General features: G+C 39.6%; 1 protein-coding gene across 3 annotated transcripts in view; it reads right to left on the reverse strand.

The window, feature by feature from the left end:
* The window catches only part of arhgef25a (Rho guanine nucleotide exchange factor (GEF) 25a), a 94,508-nt gene that overhangs the window by 19,336 nt on the left and 48,090 nt on the right, over nt 1-27,082 (reverse strand). For all 3 annotated transcript variants that reach the window (XM_053482611.1, XM_053482610.1, XM_053482612.1), the window contains 6 exons: nt 21,523-21,833; nt 19,899-20,006; nt 12,151-12,275; nt 10,036-10,102; nt 8,222-8,325; nt 6,424-6,493 (listed from right to left, as the gene is read on the reverse strand). In XM_053482611.1, the coding sequence (XP_053338586.1) occupies nt 6,424-6,493; nt 8,222-8,325; nt 10,036-10,102; nt 12,151-12,275; nt 19,899-20,006; nt 21,523-21,833 (785 nt within the window). The remainder of the gene's footprint in view (nt 1-6,423; nt 6,494-8,221; nt 8,326-10,035; nt 10,103-12,150; nt 12,276-19,898; nt 20,007-21,522; nt 21,834-27,082) is intronic.

Genomic DNA, 27,082 nt, shown 5'->3' on the forward strand with positions numbered 1-27,082 from the left:
ATGTACTGTAAGTGCAGTATACTCTGAGATTTCAGGAAATAATTGCATGATGAATCAGCAAAATGGATCAGAGTTAAGTTCGGTAAAGCAGGCTCAGCAGGCCATTAAAGCACTAAAAGACAAGTAGCGCGATGAGGATTAAAGTGTCTATCTCAGTACAAACGCACCTGTTGGTGATATAAATGTGTGATGCAGTGAGACAAAAATGCATTAGGACAGAGAAAGAGAGAGAGAGAGCGAGAGAGAGAGAGAGAGAGAGAATGTATCTAAACATGAATGAGAAAGACAAGCAGAAGAGACGTAAGAAACATGACATACAATTTGTTGAAATAAAAAAGCTAAAAAAGAGGAAAGAAATTAAGGAATGAAGAGCAGTGCCTTTTGAAAACAGGACAGGGGTAGCTCAGTGGTTAAGGCATTGGACTACGGTTCGGAAGATCCCAGGTTCAAACCCCACAACCACCAGGTTGCCACTGTTGGGCACTTGAGCAAGGCCCTTAACTACTCAGATGTGTAATGACATAAAAAAAAATGTAAGTCGCTCTGGATAAGAGCATCTGCCAAATGCCCAAATGTTAATGTTGAAAAGCAGCAGTGTGGGTTTAAGGGATGGACAGATTGATAACGAAGTTTCAATCCTAATTACAAAAATATTGATACTGATATGAGATTCTGGATATGGAAGACTTTTCCCTTCCGGCCCTCTCACTCGCCTTGGCTGTCTGTTATACACGCAATACAAACAGAACGTTGCAGAAGTAAAGGCTCAGGGAGGGAATGTTTAAAATAAGATAAAATTCAATTATTTGTCACATGTACCTTACAGCACAAAGAAATTATTTTTGTTTACAATAGTGGCAACCAGGCTTGGTGGTGCCTGAGCTCCCGACTTTTCTATAGGACTATTCTATATATTTCTGTAGGACCCAGCTGCCCTACAGATTTTTGTAAGCAACTAAGTTGAAAAGACATTAGGAGGAAATAAGCAGTATTTCTCACGCCTTTAAAAAAAAGTTATTAGATACTATGGCAACCCTACAAACCTGATTAAATGTATAATTAAACACATTTAAATTCACTTTTATAACCCTACTGTAGGTTAAGAGGTAAGCTTAATAGATTTTTCCCCTTATGTGACCTCATATAAGAAGGCTTGTTGCTCACTCATTTACATGAACACTAAAACGGCATCTTCTGTGAAATTGAGGAAAATAAGGTATGAAAAAAATTATTATCTGAAGGATATTTAAGCTTAAATAATGACAGACAAACTTTGGAGGAGCTCTGAGACCTGTTTTAGCTTGTCAAAGAAATAGTAATATATGGGACCTTTAAACCAACTAACCAGCTCAAAGTTTGTAAAGTTTGAACTCTGTGAACAGAATGTTAGGTTTGGCCTGAATTTATTTAAGAAAAGTTTTAAAACAATATAAATGTCAAAGCAATAGAGAGATGGCAAGCCGAATCCTGACAATGCCACACTTGCCAGGAGCCAAGGGAGCAAAGATGGCTGTTCAATCCTAAATGGGCAGAGATGGAATATTCTCACTCCTCTGTCAGTCAGATTGACAGTAACCAATAGTGAGTGTGTGCAAGTTCATGAAGAGGGCACTTAGTGCTTTTCCTCAAGCGTTCAGCTGGGCTGTAATGTAACATAAGCAGCAGTTCAAAGGGATGCAGTTGTTTCACATGTCTCTGAGGAAGCATGTGACTGCTTTCTACCTCTCAGATTAGTACAGTAGCTATTGTGTGCTTGTGAGTGGGAGGGAATTTGCGATTGAATAAATAGAAAAGGAATGGGATAAAAAATTTTTTTATATGAGTAGAAGAATCTGGAAAAAAATACATTGCTTGAAAGTGCTCAGAAAATAAAAGTGCAGAAGTCTTGTGATGATGGATGTGGGCGCCAGATAGGCTGGTCTGATTCTTTCAGAAACTAATGAGATTCCTGGGATTTTCACAAACAGCCTGAGCAATGCTTCTCAAACTTTTTAGGTCAGGAACCCCTTTCTACATCCTGACTTCCTTGACGCACCCCTCCTTCCAGGGCCCCAGGGCCCTTTAAAAAAAAACGATAGAGGATAACTGAAGCAGCTATAACATTACAATGCAAAACATTACGGCCAGGATTGTGTAGGGTTCCCTTGTGCCACTGTGGGTAGGTCTGGTCCCTCAGGGCATGACTCCACAAGAGCTCTGAAAGTGTGCTGTAGTGTCTTGGACATTAGTGGCAGATCTTTTGGGTGCTGTGGGTTGCAGGTTGGGGCCCACGTAGATCGAACTTGCTTGCCTGGTGCATCCCATGGGTGCTTAGTTGCATTGGGATCTGAGGAGTTTGGAGGCCAGGTCAGGGTCTTTGGTTTCTTTGACCACTGGGTCCTGTGTGCAGTGGGCTGTGGAGCACTAAACATTCAGGTGGGGGTCATGAGGAAGCTCAATGAATAAGGCATTGGATTATGGTCTGGAAGGTCCCAGGTTCAAATCCTATGACCACCAAGTTGCCACTCTTGGTCCCTTGAGCAAGGTCCATAGTCTTTAGTTGTTGCTTAGTGACTTGGCTGTACGAACATTTAGAGGAAGCTTATTCCACCACCTAGGTGTCGGAACAGAAAACAGCCTAGATGCATGTCTTTCTTGATCCCCGAGAGATAGTGGGACCAGTTGAGCAGTGCTGGAGGATCAGAGGGAATGAGGCGCGGTGCGGGGTGTGATTAGAGCTGAGGGTTAAGTGGGTGCTGGGCCGTTTGGAAGCCCGGGTCTCCAGTTTACACTGAATGCAGCGGGAGAAAAAACATCCGGTGATGTTAAATTCTGCATGTGGAAATGCCTTGTTGATGAGAGAGGTCAAAGGAGAATGGCCAGATCAGTTTAAAACTGACAGGAAGTATATAGTAACACAAATAATCACCCTTTAAGACCGTGGTGAGCAGGGGGGAAAAAGGAAAACAGCTCAAGACTGCACAACAGGTCAAATCTTGGTTCAGAGAAGCTACAGAAGATCACATTAGGTTCAGGAATCTGAGAATACAATGAGCATACGCTCATCCATATTTATAAAAGCTGTGTTTCTACTCCTTGAGTACTTCTCAGTACTACTTCTGCCTGTTTTATTAGCCTAGGTTTTATTACAAATTACCTAATACAATGTTGCAAAGACGTTGAAAGTACCTGTCTTACTTTTCTAGGTCTCTGCAGCCATGCTTTAGGTTCACATTCAAATATGTTTTATGGTCATTTCTCTTATCAGATCTCATTTTATTCAGAACAAGAGCAGTGTGCATCATTTGTTGTCGTAGATAACAGTTTTTTAAAAGTTGCTTCTGGAGAAAATCACTCTGTATGGAGTCACACTGCATTCTCTGTGCAGGATTCAGTTCAAAACAAAGGGCAAAAAGACAGCAAAAAATAATAATAAGAAGAAGAAGAAGATGGAAAAAATGCAGAGAGGAGTAAGATATGAGAGGGAAACTCATGGCAAGAGGGAATGACAGAGACAGAGAGATAATGGAGTTGCATAAGCATGAGGTCATGTATAATTCAGCCACGTTATCCAGAATGTAACCAGAGTCAAGTGCATGAATGCAGCCAGGTAGTGGGAGCCAACACCTGGATACACACACACAGACACACACACAGTTGCCTGGAGACTACTCTACCAGTGCGATGTAGGTCAGAATAGAAACTGACTTCATGATAAACTTATAAATGTTCCAGTGAAGCAGTTTATTATTTCAGATAAAGCAGTTTAGAATCGGACTGTCAGTTTCCATAAGCAAAAGCTCACACAACTGGACGTTTGTAATTGATGAGACAAACAAAAAAGCCCTGGAGATAAAGCGAAAACTGATAAAGCGAAATAAATAAGAGGCAACAGGAGAACACGAGCCTCTGTTTTTCATTACAGTTAGACGAGGCTAGTCTGTTTGTTGGTTCTTTTGATGCTACTTTAAAACGTTCCTTACAAGTTTCTTTATTTCCGTCTGCCCCTTTCAAGGTAATTCCCCAAAGACCTCTGTCTTATTAAAAAACCAGCAAGGGCAGTGAAGAAAAAGAGAGCTTCGTAACTCGGTCATGTTAAAGTCAGGACTTTAATTAAACCACCCAAAACTTCTATCGCAGCGTATACCAGTAATTACCAGCAAATTAACATAAACATCATTATAGACGTTTTCATGTTCCTGCCTGAAAACATCTGGACTGACCCCAACAAACAACCCCTGAAGCAGCAGCCGGTCCAGTGAACACTTCGCTTTCTGTTCTCTGGGAGCCGATTGTACCTCGTGGTGCACGTTCTGCCAGAAATAGGCGCACGAGCATGGAGCGTAAAGCTATGCTATCAATGAACGAGTTTGTTATTCCACCTCTTATTCCTGGCTGCTTTTTGTTCGCCTGTTTTTTCCCTCCGGCTTCCTGACCCCAAGAGTGTTCATGGAGGGGAGCCAGTAAGATCGTGCACTCACGCCCTCACACACACACACAAACACACGTGCGTGCACGCAGAGTATCAGCAACGGCGGGTATGAGAGGGACAGAAATAGAGTGCACTGAGGAGGATAAACACAGCCAGTGTGTGTTTTCTCATCTCTGTTTGCTTATTTACCCAAACACAAAAAGGAAGCATGGCACCACTGCTTAGAGAAGATGGCCACTCACGGAGGCGTTAAGTGAGGGCGAAATGCGGACAGACAATAAAACAAATGCTCGGCTCTGACTGGCTAGAAAATGCTCCAAAACAACAAAGTTCTGACTTTACTGCCAGCTGCAAGGTTTATATTAATGCTGATATGTTATCAATTCTATTGGAAGAATTTACTCAGAGATTGGTATGAGAAACGTATCACATGCAAAAAAAAAATACTAATTTAAGACAACTTCCATAATTTTAGGAAATGTAATTAAAGAAAAAAGTCATTTTCAAAATTGGTCAAATTAATTTAAGGATTTAAAAATTGGTAATGATGGTATGATTTGTTTTTTATCTGTAAGCAGATATTTATCTGCTTAATAAGAATTTTCTATTAAGTCTTCAGTGTTTAAATAAGAAGTAAAAAAAGTTTTTGACAATGACAATGGAAAATCCTCAAGACGAAAGTGCTTTGTGGTTTCTGAGTAATAAAACCTGCTATAGTTAAATTATTTAAATTTCAATTCCATTTTTGGCTTTCTACAATTATGATAATCAAAATTAAATTATTATTGTGCTGCTTTCCATTAGTGACAGATTTACAAACAAGTTCCAGTCCGGGAGCACGTTTATAAGTCTGATTTGTTCTTAAGTCTGACAAAGTGAGTCTTATATGCCTTTTAAGACAAATATTCAATGTAAAGCATACTAATCCGCTCGAGTAAATCTGCCCCCTTTCCCGACACTTCCATCATGTGGCCAAAAACCGTAGTCACGTCTAAGTAAATCTCACAGTGAACTGGTGTGTGTGTGTGTGTGTGTGCGTGTGTGTGTGTGTGTGTGTGTGTGTGTGTGTGTTTGTGTGTGTGTGAATTTAAATTTCAAAAGACGTAATTGTTACATTTTACAAAATTCTTTTTTCAGTAGCTATCTATCTATCTATCTTTTCCAAGCCCCTCGTTTTGATTTCCATAGTGCTTGGAGAGATGACGAGGTGGAGCTTGAGACTGGGCGCAATAGCAAATGGCCATGAGCACGGATGTACTTCTGAATGCTGATCACAGAAATGTTACCATCTACACTGGGCCCCATCTCATTACATTGCCCTGAATGGCAAATTTGTAAAACGTTTCACACCAGTGAAAAGAAAAAAGAAAGAGGGAAAAAAACAAGAGAAAGAAAAAAAAGAGGCAGAGCAGTGGCTGTTAGTGAAGATAAACAAATAAATTAAGGAATAAAAGAAATGAGGATGAATCCATACCTTACAATGTACATTTATCTCATTTTGCACAATTAACCAGTCAAGAAATTTATACACAGTTTGGGTCAAAATTCTTATTAGATTTTTATGCATGTTTAACAGAAACCACCTATTTTTGGACTTTTTCATTAAATTGTGGAAATTTCAGTTATAACTTTGAAACAGTTTTTTTTTTTTCTAAAATCACATTTGAGCGGACTGGTCTGTGCAAAAAAAAAAAAAAAGCCTACTACTAATTCAAATGTTGTCCATTATCTGAGACTCTTTTGCTGTCTACTCAAAGGAAATCTAGATTCAGACTAAATAAAAATTCAATTTGACAAACTCCATCAGCAAAAAATAGAGACAAACCAGAAGTAGCAGAAAAACTATAAAAGGAATAGCAAGCAGAAAGACACACAAGAGCCACAGATGGAACAAGAGGACAAAGAGACCCACAAGGCCAAAAAAAAAAAACCCTGAGACTGAAAAGAAAGAAAGAGAGTCGGGTGGTGAGTGGCAGATTTAACCAGACTTACTGACAGCTTGGCAGACTTACATGTTTGATAAAGAGCTGCGCGAGTCTTTCAGGCTCTTCCAAACATTTCTCCAGCTCACCCAGGAAATAACTGTTCAAAGGAGAGAAGGGCAGAGAGGATCAGTCAGATGTGCACTGATCCGCTCATCTGCAAAACATTGCGATTGCAGGAGCTCATACTAAACAAACAGGAAGAGATATTAGACAGGAAGAGATATTAAATCCATGACTCCATCGAGACTCAGAGCCTCAGCCTCAGTCTTTAGCATGTATTCTGGAAACGTGTGGATGATGTAACCCGGATTTTAATGATAAGGATTTTGTGCCCCTCCCAGAACTCTTACTCACAATTCTTTTAGGACATTTTGCCCTAACACTTTATATGGGAGTCATTGAAATGCTTGGAAAGTCACAATTTCAAAATAAACAATAAAAAAAAAACTTTTTCCAGACTTTTTTTATACTTTGGTGATAATTTTATAATAATAATAATAATAATAATAATAAATAGAACAGCATATACATATATGGTATCTCGCTTGTCGAGCGTAACAATTTTTCCAAAACTTGCAAATATGAAAAAATATAAAATGCAGATAAAGTTAACATTTATTACTACATATACACACACATACATATACACACATAGTATATATATATATTTTTTGAGGCCCAATATATATATATATATATATATATATATATATATATATAAAATATATATATATATATATATATATATATATATATATATATATATATTGCTCCTCAATAATAAAAAAATACTATATATATATATATATATATATATATATATATATATATATATATAATTTTTTTTTTTTTTTTTTTTCCCCAAAAAAATATATTTTTGTTTTTAATTTTTATTGAGGTGAGTTAGCCTTGCGGCACGGCGGTGTAGTGGTTAGCACCGTCCAGGGACTGGGTTCGATTCCAGGCCCTGTGTGCATGGAGTTTGCGTGTTCTCTTCCCGTGCTTGGTGGGTTTCCTCCGGGTACTCCGGTTTATCCCACGGTCCAAAGATATGCAGGTTAGGCTAATTGGTGTTTCCAAATTGCCCGTAGTATGTGAATAAGTGTGTGAGTGTATGTGTATGTGTGTGTGCCCTGCGATGGATTGGCACCCTGTCCAGTGTGTACCCTGCCTTTGTGCCATAAGCCTTTTGGGATAGGGTCCAGGTCACCATAACCCTGAATACAGGATAAAGCGGTATAGAAGATGAGTGAGTAAAGGTTTCTTCATCATGCCGTTTGATTAAATTTTCCTGACACTGTTGCTCTTGTCGAATGGTTCAGTGGAAATCTAAAGCTTTACCCAGATTTAAGAAAACTAAATGTTAGAGATGTTGGTTCTTGAAATGGATTGTAATGATTACTAAAAAAGTACTCCATTATTATTCTCATAATAAAAGTTAATATTACAATGTCATAAGAGTATAAGAACTCATTCTCGATGGACTGAATGTAATATCCTTGTGGTAATATTCTGCGGTTTAATGATTGATTTGATAATGGACCCTATATTTACTACACAGTGACTGATACAGTACATTTGTGGTTATTAGGGTTGATTTGGCAAATATTCCATTAAGATACACCCATACAACAATACCAGTAATGTATTTACATACAGGCCACATCTTGGATTTTCTACTGAATGAGCAATAAGTGGTCTCTTAGAAACCATTACAGTGATCAGATAATTCTGGGAAAATTATTAATAGTGAAGTACCTGTAGGAACAGGGACAAAAAAATAAAACAACAATGACAAAACACACAACCAGGCAACGGTACTCACTCTTTATGCCAGTCGTAGATCTGGTGTATGTTGCCAAACACTATTTTATCTTTTCCCTTCATGTCTTCGGGTACACCTTTAGTGTTTATAGTCGCCATGTAGCCCTGTAAGAGATTACAAAGACATGGTCCACACTGGTTACACAAAACATGCAATTTCCATACAGTATGTACTGTACATAAATATACATACTTAGTGAATGTTAAATAATTAATGGTATGTCTATCTTAAGAGCAAAAAAAATAAAAATACACTTAACAGGTCAAATTCAGATTTCAGTTAAGAGCTCTATTGCTCTATTCAAATTTGCACTATTCAAATTTTACATGAGAGTTACACCCAGATGGAGTCTAAGTAAAATACAGGTATATCTCCGTTACCTAAAATACGAGAAATAGTCTGTGTCATAGTCTATATATAGCTAAATTTAACCTCTCTAGTCCAACTAGGGACCGTGGAAGTATTCCAATTTGTACGACCATGGTAGGACCTCAGGTCAACATCCACACACTACGGGCAAGTTGGAAATGCCAGTTGGCTTAATCTGCATGTCTTTGGACTGTCAGAGGAAACCCACCATGCAAACTCACTGTTTAATATATAACAAGCCAAACCCTTAAAATGGTGCTCTTTGGCACTTTATTCTAATAATTATTCTCTATCAAGTAAGCATACAGAACACCTGCGTCAATATTTATTTACAGTGCTTGTTTCAATAGACACAATTAATGTGCAAATATGTATGGTGAAGTCCTCAAAAGGACTGTAACTGGTTCTGCAGGATATTCAGTAAAGCTAAGTAGCAAATTTCTTTATAAAACTGCACAAATTGTACTTAAGGGTCATCAAAACGATTGTTGACTTAATGTCATTAATTAATGTTCACTGCTTTTTAAAATATTTTTTAAATAAAAACTTTTAAGCAGTTATTTGCATGTTCCCAAGACTTTTGCGACAGTTAGCACTGTCGCCTTGCATCTCCAGGTCCTGAGTTTGATTCCTGTGTCGGGTCTGTGCGAATGGAGTGGATGTTCTTCCTGTACTTGGTAGGTTTCATCCGGGTTCTCCGGTTTCATCCCACAATTAAAAGACATGCAGGTTAGGCTACCTGGCGTTTCCATATTGTCCATAGAGTGTGAATGTTGATATGATTTAAAATATTGCAATATAGTAGTTCTCATTTAAGTTTTCATTCCCAGGTTCGTGTTACAGTTAGCCATGGTCCCTGCCATAACACTAAGATCCATTCAGCTCTGCCCGCTTTGTTTAAAAGCTAATTCATGTGCCATATAGTACTGTGCAAAAGTCTAGATCCACCCCTCTTATCTTTATATCAAATTTTATCAAATTATGTAAATTAAATTAAAAAATGGGAACTAATGTTTTACTGTAAATGCCTAATGAAAAATTGGTTGTTTATGTAACAGCCTCAGCAGCATCCTCATTTCCCCTCTCGTCTCCTCCAACCATTCAGCATTCAGCATCACCGATATCCCAATCACCAGCCTGATCATCTGTTTCTGACAAGTTCATGTCTTACGTTGATGTTTTTTTTTAAATGTTTGAATAAGTCAGTCATCGGTCTCTGTGTGGCTTAAACAAAAGACATTCCTCTGAAACTAGTCAGGTTCTTCAGGAAGCCTGGTGAACTATTCATCAAGACTACATTAAATACAATAAAAATATAAGAATGTGTGGCTCTGAGGAAGGAATTTTCAACAAATTTCAGGAAAGAACATGGGGACGGCGTGTACCATAATTATTTTATTTTTCCTTTTTTTCCCCCCTGTATAATTTGGCATCTAGTCACTCACCTCCACTATGAGGCCCAGGTCAACTACATACAGTTTCTCTGTCTCAATCAACTCTTCGAGGACATACCTGCAAAGAAAAGAAAGGAGAAAAGGTTTTCCTTTGTTTTACCTCAAAACAGATCTAAAGCCAGTATGTTTTCACCAGGTATTGATTCAGCGTCAGGAAATTCACTTAAGCAGAGCACACAGTGTGACTAATGCTTTCTGAGGAAGGGTGAAGCACATTGTTTAATTATGATGGTCAAAAAAGAAGTCTTTGCAGATATGCACATAATGCAACATGTAAAATATATCTGAACTCTTTTAAAGTTCAAATTGCAGCTTGTGCAAGAGCCTGATTGTGAACTTATTCAATGTACAGTAGATAGGACGACATACAGTACTACACATTACACCACATCACTGCTATACTTTTTGTTTCTGACACTGTTGGGTTGTTTTATAGAGAGCATCATGACTATATAGATTCTCATGACTGTGTATAGAGTGTCAAGACTGTAAATAGAGTGTCATGACTCTACCTGTAAAGTCTACCTGAGCCTCCAATAACTCCCTGGACTCCATATTAACATCAGTTAACATCAACTGTTATGCTGAACTGCCTGCCACCTAACACACAGTATGAATGCAGATCATTTACTGCTCTCTGTTTCACCCAAATGAGGATGGGTTCCCTGTTGAGTCGGGTTCCTCTCAAGGTTTCTTCCTATTACCATCGTTTTTCCTTGCCACTGCCGCCCTCGGCTTGCACCACAGGGACGATCTGACCATTTTGATTCATACACATTCACATTCCAATCAAACTTAAATAATTCTTTAGATTGTGTTAAGCTGCTTTGCGACAATGAAAATTGTTAAAAGCGTTATACAAATAAAATTGACTGACTGTATATAGAGTGTCATGACTGTTATTCTGTGTTTGACTGAAGATGTGTTTGATATAGCCTAAAGATAAAGCAGACAGCAGATTAAAGTGTTTGTGCTAGTCAAACACTATATCCAACTCATCACATTTAAACTTCTGTGTGTCTACTTTCATGCAAGCCATTAACCATTACAGTCATAGCCAAAGTTTTCGAGAATGACACAAATATAAAGTCTGCTGCATGATTGTTTGTTAGATCTTTTTATCAGATGTTACTATGATATACTAAAAGTATAATTACAAACATTTTTATAAGTGTTAAAGGCTTTTATTGACATTTATGCTAGTTTATGCAAAGAGTTAATATTTGCATTGTTTCCCTTCCTTTTTCCTCCTGGCCATCAGTCAGGATGTGGCCAGGGCAAAGTGAAGAGGTCCGGAAAAAGAAAGGTCAACAATGCAAATATTTTTGCATCTTTGCATAATATCAACTCTTCCTATTTTTGTATAATCAATGCTTGTATTTTTTCAGAATTTGTGGGTTTTTGTTTGTTTACCTGCCTCTTGAGGATTGACCAAAAGTTCTTAATGGGATTAAGGTCTGGGGAGTTTGCTGGCCATGCACCCAAAATGTTGATGGTTTGTTCATAGAGCCACTTAGTTATTACTTTTGCCTTATGACAATTTTCTCCATCATGATGGAAAAGAAATTGTTCATCATCAAATGATTCTTGGATGATTGGGAGATGTTACTCTCGGAGGATGTTTTTGTACCGTTCTTTAATCATGGCTGTGTTCTTAGACAAAAGTGTGAGTGAACCCACTCCCTTGGCTGAGAAGCGACCCCACACACGGATGGTCTCAGGATGCTTTACTGTTGGCATGGGACAGGACTGATGATAATGAAATTATTAATTTTTTTTATTTAAATACCATGAAATACAGAGTTATATAGTATTTATGTTAACCCTTTGTGGGGTTTTTTTGTACTACACTAACTTAATTAATCAGCTGAAGCTGAACCCGATTGCATTGAGACCAGAAAGGTTCAACGCAATATGATCTTTGACAGGGTCTGGGGGCATAAGGCAGGGGTACGCCATGGACAGGGTGCCAATTTATTCCAGGGAGTTCTCAAAGTAAAGCGCAAATTGTGCAAGTTCTCAAATTGTGGAAAGTTTTAAGTGGTGTCTAAGTGTGTACCAGACAGTAATAATGGTGTAATAATGTTCAGTAGACTACAGACATACATGCTTTTCTCTAGGGCACTCCTCCGCTCCTCTTCACTGTCTACAGTGATTGACGATTGGCTGGAATTGTCATCCATCAACACAGAGCCATTGCCGTCTAGCTGCATGTTGCCGGGTTGGGAATTCTGTGGAGAATAGAAGCAACGATAAGGTTATGAAATATATTTAATATTTTGTGGAGAACAAGCCGTGCTCTTGTAGTCTTGCTGTTATGGTGCCGGTTGCCTTGGTGACGGGAAATGAACATTCAGACTGTGTTAGTGACAGTGACTGAATGATAAGAAGCAATAGCAGTCACCGATACTACAATATCTTACAGCTAGGATGTTGGATAAAGTCAGTGTGCCGGGGCAGGCCATTGTTCATGTTAACGATGAATAATGTGGAATTTGGTCCTGCCAGATTGTGTAATGTGCTGTAGGAGGGGAAGTACAACAGTATGAAGTTCCTGTCTTTGTTGTTAATGCATATTTTCAAAGGTAAACTAAGGACACAAGTGAGATGGCGTCATAAATCATACGAAATTTTTTGAAAAAAAAGAGAGAAATTGGTACATGAGATATACATGCACCGGGTGGGAATGTGACGAATAACTCGTCAAAATGGCAGAGTTGTTATTCAAGAAATAAAACTTGTGTTGAAATACTAAGAAATAAAGACAGCTGCCTCTGTACTGGGTACAGAAAGATCCTTAATCAGTTGCCAAATCACTCTGCAGCCCTTCCAGTTTCTCAGTTTCTATCTTGATAAATGTTCACGCCTAATAATCAGAAGGGTCAATACATCAATCTAATGTCTCTTTCTAGAACAACACCAGCACCACCCAAGTCCTAAACATCATATGTCCATTATTGGTAAATTCAGAGCCAGACTTAATAAGAGCTGATTACAGTAATGGAGTCGCGTAACATAATATGAAACATACTACACTGAGAGCCGTGCTCGGGAGAACTGTTCTTCGCTGCGTCTCCGCGACTCCAGCGCCTATTTTCTTTCCATGTTCATGTCTCAGAGCTTTACTGAGTGAAGCCTCTGACTTTCACTTTGAACAGAGTGAAACAGTCAAGTCCTGTTCGCTGCTCTTCTTTTCCTGACCCACTACAAGGACTGCAGGGGTTCGAAAGAGGACCGGATTGAATAAAATCTGGTTAGATGTGGAAGTCTAATGTTTACTGTTTAGAAAAGAAAAGAGAAGGCATGTGAAGTCAATCAAAACTGATTAACCGTCTCAGGAATTTTTTTGGCAGCAGGAAACTGTAACTGTGTCTTATTGTTTTGGTTAAAAGACCCAGTACCAAAGGAAAGAGATGGAACAAAATGAGGACTTGACAGTGCATGGTGGGCGGTGCTGTCTGAACTGTTTGATGCTGATTGGTTATGCATTCTGACATCATACATCATATTAAAACAAGGACAGTTTATTTTGTCTGTGCTTTGCCTTAACCATCGAGATACAGCACAAACGACTAAAACTGCATTCAGTTCTGAGATAGGATTGGACTTTCAGATCTAAAGACTTTATGAATGTCTAAGGAACGTTCTTGTCAACAAAAAAAAGAAAAAAACTGATTGACATTTATGTTTTAATGGTGTAAACATTTTACTGCAGGACATAAGTCCATGAATGATGATCCCACTGTAGTCGCTTCCATTAAAATCCTTGAGAACTAATGGATAGCTGGTCTCCAGAAGAGACACATTTGTCTGTGGAAAGTACAGTATACACAAAATTCTTCATTAACACCACTTGCAATTACAGGAACTCGGCTGGGAGTTATTGGCACATACCCCAATACTCGCTCTAAGCATTTCCATAGGTTTGGGTCATTAAAGGAGTTCCTGGGAGGCCAGGGTTTCAGACGTGAATAAACTGAGACTGAGAAACCATTTTACATTAAAATCTTTATACCTTTTCAAGCACTAGTGAAACACTGGAATAAGTGCATTAATGTAGCAGAAGATTATACAGAAAAATAAAGGGAATTTACTATAACTATGTTATAACTATGATATATTATTTTGCACAATCAAAGTCCCTGGTTTAATTTGAACAGCCCTCATATAAAGTACTGTGCACAAATAAATGCAAGAAACAAATTACAGTTGTATTTGGTGTGATGACGCTTTGAGGACCTTTAAGTCTCAGCATCCTGCAGAACCACACACACAGTTCATCTAAGGACTTTGACTTCTTTTTTTGCATACAAAATCCAGCAGCTTCCATTTAGTTTTTTTTTTGTTTTCTTTGTCTGAAATGTGGTCGCATATATAATGCGCTGCTTTCTTTTCTGGCATTCAAATATTTTTTTTACTCACTCACTCATCTTCTGCACCTTTATCCTATATACACAGCTGCATATATATATTCAGACTCCATGCACACAGACCCATAGCTAAGAAACACAGGGTGTCTAAGACTTTTGCAAATTACATTATATAAAAGGTCTGCATAGAATGCTTTTATTTTTAATCAGATAAAGCACCAATAATAATTCTCACATTTCAACCATGATGGATTTAACACCGACATTTGGTTGCTGCCATTGGCTCCTATTTTTCCAGTCATTACTGTGATGGTTCCATTTGTTTCTTAAGTTAGTGGAAAAATACGTTACAACCAGAATCCCAAGATTGATGAGTTTCTATTGAGGCCAATTCCTGTTTTGAAATGAGCAGGGGGAAAAAAATATATACTGAATGAGTGCATGAGGGTTAAACCTACTGTACATGTTTAAAAGTCTATACAAATAGACACTTGGGGGATTTGTCAATATTATTTGTGTGTGTGTGTGTGTGTGTGTGTGTGTGTGTGTGTGTGTGTGTGTGTGTGTGTGTGTGTGTGTGTGTTTTTTTTGCAAAGCTTTGAATATCTCACTCTCACTCATCGTCTATACCGCTTATAGACTTAGGGCATGAGACAGGGTGCACTCTGGACTGTGTGCCAATCCATCCCAGGGCACACACATACACACACACACTCAGACGCTCATACTGTATACACACTATGGGCAAGTTGGGAACGCCACTTAACCTAATCTGCATGTCTTTGGACTGTGGGAGGAAACCAGAGCACCCAGAGGAAACCCACCAAACACAGGGAGAACATGCAAACTCCATGCAAGAGGAAATCGAACCCAAAACCTGGAGGTGCAATGCAACAGTGCTAACCACTAAGCCACCGTGCTGCCTAGCTATGAATATCACTATCAATGTGATGTCAATTCAATCCTTTACTTGAGTGCTGTGCTGTACTCAGAGGTACATTACACTTTTTTATTTTTATTCTCAAGTCACAGTAGGAGAATAAGACTTTATCTGAGTAGTAAAGTTTGCTATACTTATGTTGTGCTTTAATCGGATACTGCACTGTGCTGCGTTTAGCACTTTTGTTGGTTCTGCCTGCTGCATCGAGCTGATCGGTGCCGTACTTTAAGCTCGGGGTTGCGCTCCCCTGCTTGGCTGACAGGTTTCCTGGCCACACTCTTAGGCTCTGATTCTTTCCAGATGTGCTCGAGCCGCATCCATGGGACAGATTGCACCCCCACCCCCCTCGATCACATTCCCTCCTGTAAAGCACGGCTTGTTTTTCTATCCAGAAGTCCGCTTTCTTTTTTCGGGTGTTTAATAAAAAAACAAGATCGGACTGTTGTGCTTCCTGCAGGAAATTATGCTAAAGTTAGAGTCAGTGCAGGGAATCCGTTTCATCATTTCTCCATTATTTTCTGCCTGGTCGAAGAACGCTCAGGAGAACGGTATCTTTGCTGTGCTACACTAGAATAGGATCATCTGTATGAAATGCAAAATGCAAAGTCTGTGATGGAGCATGCTGTTTAAAACACTTAGAGGACCCTTTTGTTGGACATAGGAGGGCTGGAGCGATTATATGTTCATTCAGGAATTTTCCATTAGGCAACAAAACAATAAACTCTCGCAGGAACCCCAGGGTCTGAAGCACAGAGGCAGGTGAAGAGAGAAACATGAGCTTTCGGCAAGGACATTATGACACGACATACAGGTTAGACCCACTGTACCGAGAGGCTGGGTAGCGACTTAAACAGCAGTGATTTCAGCAATTTCAAGTAATAACAGAGAAATATGCATAAGGTCATGACCTTAAGGGACTGACCCGATTACGTTAATCCACGTCTCTCTCTCTCTCTCAACATGTTCACTTAAACATTCAAGCTTAACTTTTGACCAAAAAAAAAAAAAAAAAAATCTGGAGGACAGACTGATAACCTGTTCTTTCACCTCTGTGCAACATCTGCTAGAAATCTATCATCATCCTCAGAGCACACAGTCAGGTCATGTCTATAGCATTCAGCCACACACACACTCAACTAGTTACTTTATCATATCACATGCAATGGAACGAACACAGGTGATACTTGGAAAAATAAATGGCATGACTGATTAAAGAGCATTGTGGGACTGTGACTTGTAATTACGCTGTTATGGATTTTCATCCTCGTGCAGATTTCTACTCCATATAAGGACAAAAAGGCCGAACAACAAATGACCCCCCCTGCGCTTCCCCTTCACACACACGCAAACACACAGACCAACACAGGAGTGCACACACTTGTTACCTACTAACTATGGAAGGGTTTTCTCTCTCTCTCTTTCTCTCTCTCTCTCTCTCTCTCTCTCTGTCTCTCTCTCTCTCTCTCTCTCTCTTTCTCTCTCTTTCTCTGCAGTACCTGCCCATGTACATGTTGTACATAATGGGGCCTTTGTAATACATTTATAGTCCTCATGTTGCTAAAACATGAATTAATACATGCTTGAGGCCAACAATGAGTATGAAATATCTGAGCAAATAGCTAATGTTACAAAGGCAGATTACAATTAATGATGTCCCTCAAAAGGCATTTTTCACCCATAGTTCGCCCAGAGATCTTAATCAAAATGTTGTGGCAACAATAATTTGATAACATTATAAACACTGGGGCACTGTTGGTTTTAGGTTGTTCTTGGAATAGTGAATTACATAGAAGAAATAACGTTGGACCAATATCGACTACATAACGTTGAGGTCATCCGTCAAACGCAAATCCGATTTCAAAACAATATTTAATTGTGTAAATGTCGATTTTTAGGTCGCAGCTGAAATACATATGTTTGGAAATAAAATTTAAATGTGCATGTGTGATCGGTGATTTGATTAGTTTTTCCAAGTTCTGTAATGAGATTAGAGATTACAGTACAGGTTTATTTGTGTGCGTGGGGGGCGGGGGGCTTCCGGCTTTAAAGGGTTAGGATTGCATTTTTTATTATTAGGGCCCAAGCACTATGACATCAGCCGTATGATGTCATTGTGTGAAGGGCCCTATTGTTTTCCTCAGGATTTTTTTCCCCACCATTTGTGGCTTTTGGGGATTCTGAACATGCTCCAAAACTCTTAAAAATTGACAGGTTGAAATCTGCTGCCATTAAGATGCCTGAGAGTCAGATGGGATTTTTCTGTATAGCTCATACACATGTATACACACGAAACCAGGTACACATTTAGAGCTAAATAACGTTCACATTGGGCTCAACTCAACAGGACGTCAGTTATTTTGTGTTGCTTTTCAAAATGCACCCGAAGGAATTTGATAGTCTCTTCCTAGAAAATGTATATGATCGCAACCAAACCAAGCCAATGTGATCTAAAGACATTGAGGATGCAAAATTGCAGATGGATTTGAAATATCTCAAAAGTGTCAGCTGTGACGGATGCCTCAAACTTATGGCAAAAAGTGGTTAATAACTTTCTGTGGAATAACTTTCATATTGAGTGACATCACGTTCAGTGACATCATAGTGTGATGCTTTGGCCGGGAGGCAATGGCGCAGGGTGCTTGGGCCCGCTTATCGTTGCTTGCCACTATATTTATTATTATTAATATTATTATTATTATTAACTTGAAGAAAGAAAAAAGTGAGACAATAACTGTTTATCACTTCTACACTACCTGACCAAAAAAAAAAAAAGTCACCATTTCAGAAGGGTCAAATTATTGGGCTGCATCAAGCATACAAAACAACTAAGGAGATTTGAAATTACTGGAACTGGTTTAAGAACCCTTTAACACATTATAAAACCCTGGAAGGATAGTGCTTTGTGAGGGAAAAATCATGATTGGAGATTACTTAAACCCTTGGTGAAGTTGCATGGTAAAAAATTAACAATGAACACAATGGCTATGCTTAATAGTGGAAGTAACAGCATTTCCATACTGTATGTACTCACCAGATTGGGACTAAACAGCTGTGTGGTCATCAGAAAAAGGTTTGAATTTTCTAGGGAGAATTAAGATTGAACTTTGGAACAATAGAAAAAGGCCATGTGGTGTAATGAGTTCGGATTGAGCTCTGTTCCAGAGCGATGGACGCATCAGGGTAAAAGAAGGGAAGCACATAAAGCGATGCACCCATCATGCATAGTGCTCACAATACAAGCCTCTGCAGGCAGTGTTATGTTCTGGGGTCGCTTCAGTTGGTCAGGTCTAGGCTCAGCAACGTTATGCGGCAATAAAATGAAGACAGCTGACGACCTAAATATACTGAATGACCAGGGTATCACATTTATGGATTTTCTTTTCCTGATGATGCAGGCATATTCCAGGACTCAAATTGTAAAATATAAAAAATCATGAGGAATCATTTTGACACCACATTGTTGTTGGTCTTTCGGCAAGGGGTCGCCACGGCGGACTATCCGGTCCGCACAACAACTTGGCACAGGTTTCACGCCGGATGCCCTTCCTGATGCATCCCTCCCATTTTATCCGGGCTTGGGACCGGCACTGCTAAACATGTCTGAATAAAATCTTAGTGTGTGTGACTTGTTTTTCTGGCCAGGCAGTGTATAATGTTCCACAACATTCAACGCAAAAGGTATAACACGTTGTTTTGTAATAATTGTTCAAAATGTCTAATTAATTCATGTCGAGCTGCATCACACCAACCCGTTGTTGATCGTATACCTGTAAAAGCATACCATGCCATGTTTGATCCTTGTTACATACATTATTACAGCTAAAAGTTCTAAAAGCTTGATTACTTTTCTGTACTCTGACAGGCTGAGACTGCACAATTGTTTAGTGCTGTGATTTACATCTCTGTGGGCCAACAATGTACTTGATTAATGCCACTGTCTTGACCAGCGTCCTTCAATTAAGCAAAGCACATCATGTGGAGTGAGCGCTCAAACCAGGGCTCTAAATCAAAAGCACTGAAATTGCTTGTTTGTCTGTTTTTTGTTTCCCCCACATCGCTGTAGCTGTAGGTGTGAGAGATGATAAATGAGGGAAAAGTGTCATTCCTATAAAAAGACACGAGGAACACTGAGATCAGTTAGATCAAGTCAAAGAGTATTAAGTGTGATGTTTTGTGTGAAGCCTGGAGCTGTGTTTGTTTTCCCTTGGCTCCAGCTTAAGTGTACAAAGATGTCTGGCCTTTGAGTGTGTGGATGTGTGTGTGTGTGTTTGATCAGTGAACGTTTTCACCTCGTGTCATCACTGCTTTAACAGGCAGCCTGGTTACTAATGTCCCATATCTTCTGGCTTTTCTCACACACTGGGATCGAACATCAATCAGTGCTACTGCGCGACAATGACAGGCCGTTCCTCATCCCCTGTCTCTTTCTGTCTGCTCTTTTCTCCAAGACCTTCAGGAAAGCCTCATCCCCCCCACCCCCAACACACACACACATACACACATTTGTCTCCCTTTTTTTCCCCTCTTTTTCTCAAAAGACTTACTTGAATTGGCTCCAGTGAAGATGAGCCCTGAAAGAAATCATACTGGTGCCTGTGGGATTCTAGGATTCCTGGGGCATCTTCAGTGGCGGACAAACATTCCCTCCATTCCTACACACACAAACACACACACACACACACACATATATACATCAATGTCATGAAATTTATTCCAGTCTTTAAGAACAGCCAAAATGTGCAACTTTATTCTACATAATCTGCTACTGTAAATGAGTACAGAACATTTACAGGCTATTTCTGGATGTAGTATTACTGAAGATATGAGACACAGGGATACAGGAATCTTCAGCACATGACCGCATTGTGTGCGGAGAGACAGATGCAAAACCCAGGGTAGTCCAGCAGGTCAGCTGCTAGCTCAGTGTGTGTTGACCCTCTCTGTTTTAGCACTGTGACACCTGTCGAGGTGTGTGTAGAGGTGTGTGCGAAGATCAGGGTGAGCCATGTTTAGGAAAATGTTCATGTAGGTTTGTGCACTGTTGGATATCATTTTCCTTTTATTGTAATATAATGGTCTAATGAAATGATTACCGTCTAATATACACCTAGAAGAATTAAGAGGATATTCTGTTAGGGTCTAACGTATATTAAGCTGTACACTTCATGGTTTATACATGTTTTACTGCAATACATTCAAGCTTAGCTTAAAAAAGGTGCATGCATCGTGCACACTGTACAAGCCTCTGGAAGCAGTGTTACGATCTGGGTTTACTTCAGTTGGTCAGGTCTCGTCTCTGTTATGAGCAATGTTATGAGGCAATAAAATAAAGTCAGCTGAAGACCTGAATGTACAGAATGACCAGGGTATCACTAATCTGTGAAGTTTTCTTTCCCTGAAGGCGTGGTCATATTCCAGGACTCAAATTTTATTATTTGTTTTATTTATTTATTTGATTTGTTTTCTAATTTTCTCCCTAATTTAGTCGTGTCCAATTCCTCCCCGTCACTAAGGGGCTTCCACATTAAAGCTGCTACTACCACTCAGACAGGAGGGCCGAAGACTCAAGTGTTTCCTCCGAACCACGTGACGCCAGCCAACCGCATCTTTTCGAACTGTTCGCTCATGTACTGGTGGGGGCGGCGTAACACACTCGGAGGACAACGCAATCCTTCTGCTTGCGCGAGCTCACAGACGCCCCTGATTGGCTGTAGAGCCGTGACTAATGTGGGAGCACCATGTACCTCTCAAAGAGCTTGGCTCTCCGGCTGCAAGAGGTTACAGCATCACCCAGGAATCGAACCAGCGATCTCCAGATAATAGGGCGAGCACTTTTACCATTGCGCCACTTGGGCAAAGAGTGGTTCTGGGAGCATGAGGAATCATTTTCACACATGAATCGATCACCACATTGTGCACTGTAATCAAAGCTATGAGATACTATTAAAATAAGCATTAATTTGGTGGGGCCAGGCAGTAACAAAAAAAAAAAAAGGTCATTTAATCCAACCACTGGTTATGATCATGGTTTTAGATGGATGGATGGATGGATGGATGGATGGATAGATAGATAGATAGATAGATAGATAGATAGATAGATAGATAGATAGATAGATAGATAGATATGCAAGTCCATTAGACTATGGGAAAGTACATTGTTTCTCTAACCAGCTCTTTGTCTATGTTGGTGAAGATGGTGACACGGTCCTCGGGTGCCTTGCTATTGCCCAGCTCGGGGTTGCTCCTGCTGGGTGGAGGAGCTGCTTTGCTCTCCACTCTGCGCGTCGCTTTCTCCCCCTTGATCCCGCCGACTGACCCGACACTCAGCTTTCTCACTGGGTTGGTCAGCCACTTCTTTAGAGTACTGACAGAGCGACGTGAGCCAGGCGAATTTGGGGCGGAGCTGCCTGATGCCTGGGGTGGTAAAGAGGCCACCGACGTCGAGATACTGCCCTCGCTGCCCGCTGCAGTGTATGAATCTGCAGACACACATACATATACACAGGGAGAGAGAGACAACAAACATCTGAGTGGATGAGAAGTAAGAGTAAGGAAAACAAATACAGCGGCCCAGCATAAACACAGCTCAGTCATTCACACACAACCGCAAACCACCACACACAGCTGTGTGACACTATACATGGGCATAAAAGAGCTACTGTTCAGTGTGTTTATGTGGTAGTAGTAGTGAGGGCAAGTTTACTGGCTGTGTGCCTTTAGAAATACAGTGGCAGCTGTTGTAACTTCCAGCGTTAATGTAGTAAAAAAGTACTTCACTAATAAAACAGTGTAATGTATTCATGTGGCTTGTTACCACAATATAGACCAGTTTCAAGCTGACCAATGATGTGCTTCTGTTTCTATATGAGACCTCTAGTAATGTGTGGGTTTTTTCCAGACAAAGGGATAATGTATAAAAGATACACTTTTTGATCTTTTTTGAAGAGTCTTTTAGGTCTCTAGTCTGTGTGGCTGCAAAAAATATAGCCTATATATATATAAATATATATATATATTTTTTTTAAGCATGAGAAAAGCACATTCCTTCCCTTTCTTTTGCTTTAAATTCGCATATCTTTTCGTTCAGATTATTCATGACATTCCTGGGGGAAAAATATCCTGTGTGTGCGCGTGTTAAACGTTTCACAGCTTTCTCAGTAAGGGGCAAAGCTGATATGTTTTTGCAAAAAGTGTACATCTATTCTGACTGTCAGATCCAGAAGCTGTAAGGCTACATTTACACTGTCAGGTAAATGTGAACCAATTCCGATTTTTTGCTCATATGTGACACATATCGGATATTTTCTATGTCCGTGTAAACAGGGAAAAAACGCATGCATTTCGACATTTCGAGATTGGTTTCAGGCATCCTTCATATGTGGAAATAAATCAGATATGTGCTAATGTGATTGTCGTGTAAACAGACAGATCTGATTTCCTGAGGCATTGTGTTCTGCACATCATTAAAACTGCGACTTCTTCGCGGTTTAATGACGTAATGTTATTCTCTGGTGGAAGCGCGTGTGGAATTATAACATCGCAGGTGACTTGGAAAAGCACCCAGGGAAAGGAAAGGGCGCGTGAACACCGCGCTTATTAACTCTTGCTGCTCAGAAAGGGGTGTGTCTTACTAGGAAGAGGCGCGCGCCTATGTCTGCGCGTGCCGCCTCGCTTCTGATTTTTTTTCCCCCAACTAAGTACTTCCCAAACTTGTGCTCGGGTTCCCCTCCCTCTTTTGTAAAATAAAAAAAAATGTTTAATGTACTTATTTTCATATATCTTTTTCAGTTCTTTCTTTTCTTTCCCTACACCAGAGCCACGCTCTCATACCTGGTGTTACGTTAAAGTTCACACGCTGGTTTCTGGGAGTTTAAGTATCCTACTGGCCAGGTGTAGCTCGTTCTCTGTAAGTGTCAACGCTGCGGGGTTGCCTAGCAACCGCGCCCGTCCGCCGACCTGCCTGACTATAAATCCCTGGGGTGGTCACGCGCGGCCGTGCTACACTATACTGTATATTTCTTTTAGACTAAGATGGGCATGTTAGTAACTAACTGCTCACAGCTCACCAAGACCTTTCATCTCTTATATTCCTGGACATTGAGGAAGTTATCAGGAAAACAGTTAATTTAAAGCTACAAAGACTTAAGCTACAAATTTGAAAAATCTGGGAATATGACCTGAGTTGTATTTCAGCTGAAAAATTCGAAAACACAACTGAAATTAACTTTTAAAAAATCTTATGACAAAATATACAAGGAGAAAGGTAATGTATTTAACAAACTCTGACATGAAGTATAATATTCAATATTAATCATTAAATTAATCAGAAAGGGTGCCAAATACGTAATTGGCCTGAATTAATTAAGTAACTCAGTTGTTATTTTAAGACACAAAGCCTCTGACCACAGTATTGTCAAAATGATTTGAAAAACCCATCCAGCACCAATATGGACCTGGCTCTCATGAAGACCCATCTATGGAAAGCAACATACCTCTGCTGCAGCGGAGAAGTTCATTTAGAGTTACCAGCCTCAGAAATCACCAATTAACAAACAGCACCTCAGATTAGAGCCGTTATGACCTGTTCAACTGTTGCACAATATCACTATGTTTAAAGGAGATTATTGCACATTTTGGATGCCTTCAGTATTGTTTTACAATTTACAAAGAAATAAAAATTAGCAAAGACTATGGAATTTGAAGGTGTGTCGAAACGTTCTGTGGTGTAAAACATTAGACTTTTCAGGTAATACAGAGAATAAATGTGCAATAAGTTAGAAAACTGATCGAAAAGAATTTGCACATTTCATTTCTTTTTTTTTTTTTGAATTGCCATTTTGCACTCTGTTTTTCCATGTAGCATCATCTGCAATATTGTATCCATTTATATAAGTTACAATTAATCTAAAATTAAGAATTGTTTAAGACTTCTTGAAGTTCCACTAATCTTTATTTAAGTATTACTCTGTGTTGAGCTTTACATGGACTTTACACCTTTAAAGGACAGGTCAAGGAATCCTTAGAGAGTTCTAGATATAGCCCGTTTCTATCAATACACTTAAGAAGAAGATCATTTAGGGATTCAATAAAGTGTTTCCCTACTTAAGCCGAAACTGTTAATGAACCAAAAATCCTTACTAATCCATACTGTAGAACCCACGAGGGACACTTTTTTGGAGCAACAAAAATTGTTCACAAAATTGCTGTCATGTCTTGGTTGTGTTTCCAAGAATAATTCATTTCTGTTTTCTTCATTTCTAAAAAAAGTTTTTTCCATCGCTGAAAGATTTCATCTGTGATGTGTGTGAATAAATGTCCTTTGCCCATTCAAGCTCACATCACTCACACTTGAAGCGATCAGACTGGCTGTCCTCGAGGGAACAGCGCCAGAAAGCCAGGCTGCAGTGTGACCCAGGGGAACTAAACATATTCCCTGTCCAGCTGAGACTGTGAGCACTCTGCTAGTGTCACAAGGACCCTGGGAAGGGAACAAGGGGGGATGTGCACAGGAAGCAGTCTTTAATCTTCACCCGCAGGAAAGGATGCAAACTTTTTTTCTTTTTTTTTTTGTTTCTCACCACATCTATCTCGCCCTCTGCTTCCCTTCACTCCCCTTCACTCCTCTCCTCGCTGTCTGCTCAGCCCATTGCAACCCTGTTACATCTACGGAATGTAGTTCTTCAGCTGTACATCGATTTCCAGTAGCCCCAGGTGATATCAGACTCGGGATACAGTCAGAATATAGAGTATGGTCTCTTTATATTCCTGTGGCCTACGGTTAGGACGGGTCAAATACTGTGGCTATAAAAAGGCTCTGTCATCTTCTGCCAGGTCAGAGCAAACCTGTGATATCACAGAAGCTCCTGAATTTATAGAGAAATGGTGAAAATCGGTTATTCCGTTTTCACACATATTTCCAGTTATGACTTAATACTATAATAAAGAGTGAATGAAATTTAGTCTAATCTCAAGAGGGAAACCAACTGAGCAGAGGAGCGAATCTGCTTTCTCACATCATATTACAGCATGTTCACTGAATAAGGTGTGAATGAGGTGGAGCGACCCCACGTCTCTGTACACACAGTGAAGTATGGGACTTTCAAATCTAGAGCTATTTTCACTCAAAGTTTTTTTTTTTTTAATAAAAGGGAAGGTTTGTGTTGTGCCAGAGTTAATGTTCGGAGTCTTTTATGCTTTTTACAACTTCATTGGTGACCCAGTGATAGGTTTCTCGGCTGCCATCTCGTCTTTTTCAATTCCCACCTGATGCCCAAACCCCACCTACTGGATGCAGTGCCGGTCCCAAGCCTGGATACAATGGGAGGGTTTCGTCAGGAAAAAAAAAAACCTATGCCAAGTTGTGTGTGCGGATAGGATGGTCCACTGGGAGTCCAACACTGATACAAAGTTGAGCAAAATCCGGCCATAGTAACCTTCGTACTACTAACTCATATTTTTACTACTTTAGCCAGCATTAACATGTAAAGAACGAGAGAGATTAATCACCAGTCCTTCAGTGATTATTAAGCAGGCTTGAGTAACAAAGTATAATTACTTTCTACCTCCAGCGAGCTCATACGGAAACGTACTGAATCAAATTCAATGCAGTTATGTGTGTGTTTGTGTGTGTGTGTGTGTGTGTGTGTGGCAATGAGTGTTATCAGAAATCAAGTCCATGAAATTATGGAGTTTAGAACAATCCCATATTGTTTATGATATCCTTCACAAATCTGTCATCGGCATACACCAGGAAACACTGCGCTATCCTTCATCTTATCCGATGCAAATGCCAGAATCGACAACTTACAAGCTATTTCACATACACAGTAGTACAATGGGTACAAGCAAGTAACAGTAATTTACATTTTTGAGTATGTACGACAGTGAAATGTATCATTCATCATGTATCCACATGTTGGACTCATGAGGTGTGTTTACAGACTAATGTAAACACCTCATTCGGAGCAGACTGACCCAATCTGGAATTAATTTTCAGTTAAAATGGGAAGGGGTGGGGATAGTGTTAAACCACTGGTAATCAGTTTAATATGTAAACATTAGTCACGTAAACATAATCTGATCATTTATCTCTAATTAGAATAGATATATTCTTTCTGCACATTTTATATGTCACATACACAACTACAGATACAACTAGCTATATACACAACTAATAGATGCCATTAAGAATAAATTGATTGCTTAAAGCTATGCATATGATTTACACAAAAAAACTGCTCGTCCTATCAACCAGAGATCGTTAGTTCGATTCCCGGGTGATGCTGTAGACTCTCGCAGACGGGGGCCTGGAGAGAGCTGATTGGCCGAGCTCTCTCGGCGGGGGTGGGATTGGAGTCACTTATCGCTGTCACACTAATCACAGCTTTACAGCCAAGCATGGGCGTCTGTGAGCTTACGCAAGCGGAAGGAATGTATAGCGTTGTCCTCCAAGTGTGTTACGCCGCTCCCAGCTGGGGCTGAGCCCCTCCCAGACTGGTAGTAGTGGCCTTTGATTTACCATTTAAAGTATATAAGCGCAATAATTGCTTGTTGCAAATTACCCAATTGCACATAATATGACTTTGGAAAGATACATACACATATGCTTTTTCATTACATATACTGTACTATATTACTACTATATGCTATATATTACAAATATTAAAATAAATAATAGTAATATGGTGGTATGGTTGCTTTATGGTTAGCACTATGGCCTCACACATCC

This window comes from Clarias gariepinus, chromosome 22 (genome assembly GCF_024256425.1).
Source record: "Clarias gariepinus isolate MV-2021 ecotype Netherlands chromosome 22, CGAR_prim_01v2, whole genome shotgun sequence".
Classification (NCBI taxonomy): domain Eukaryota; kingdom Metazoa; phylum Chordata; class Actinopteri; order Siluriformes; family Clariidae; genus Clarias; species Clarias gariepinus.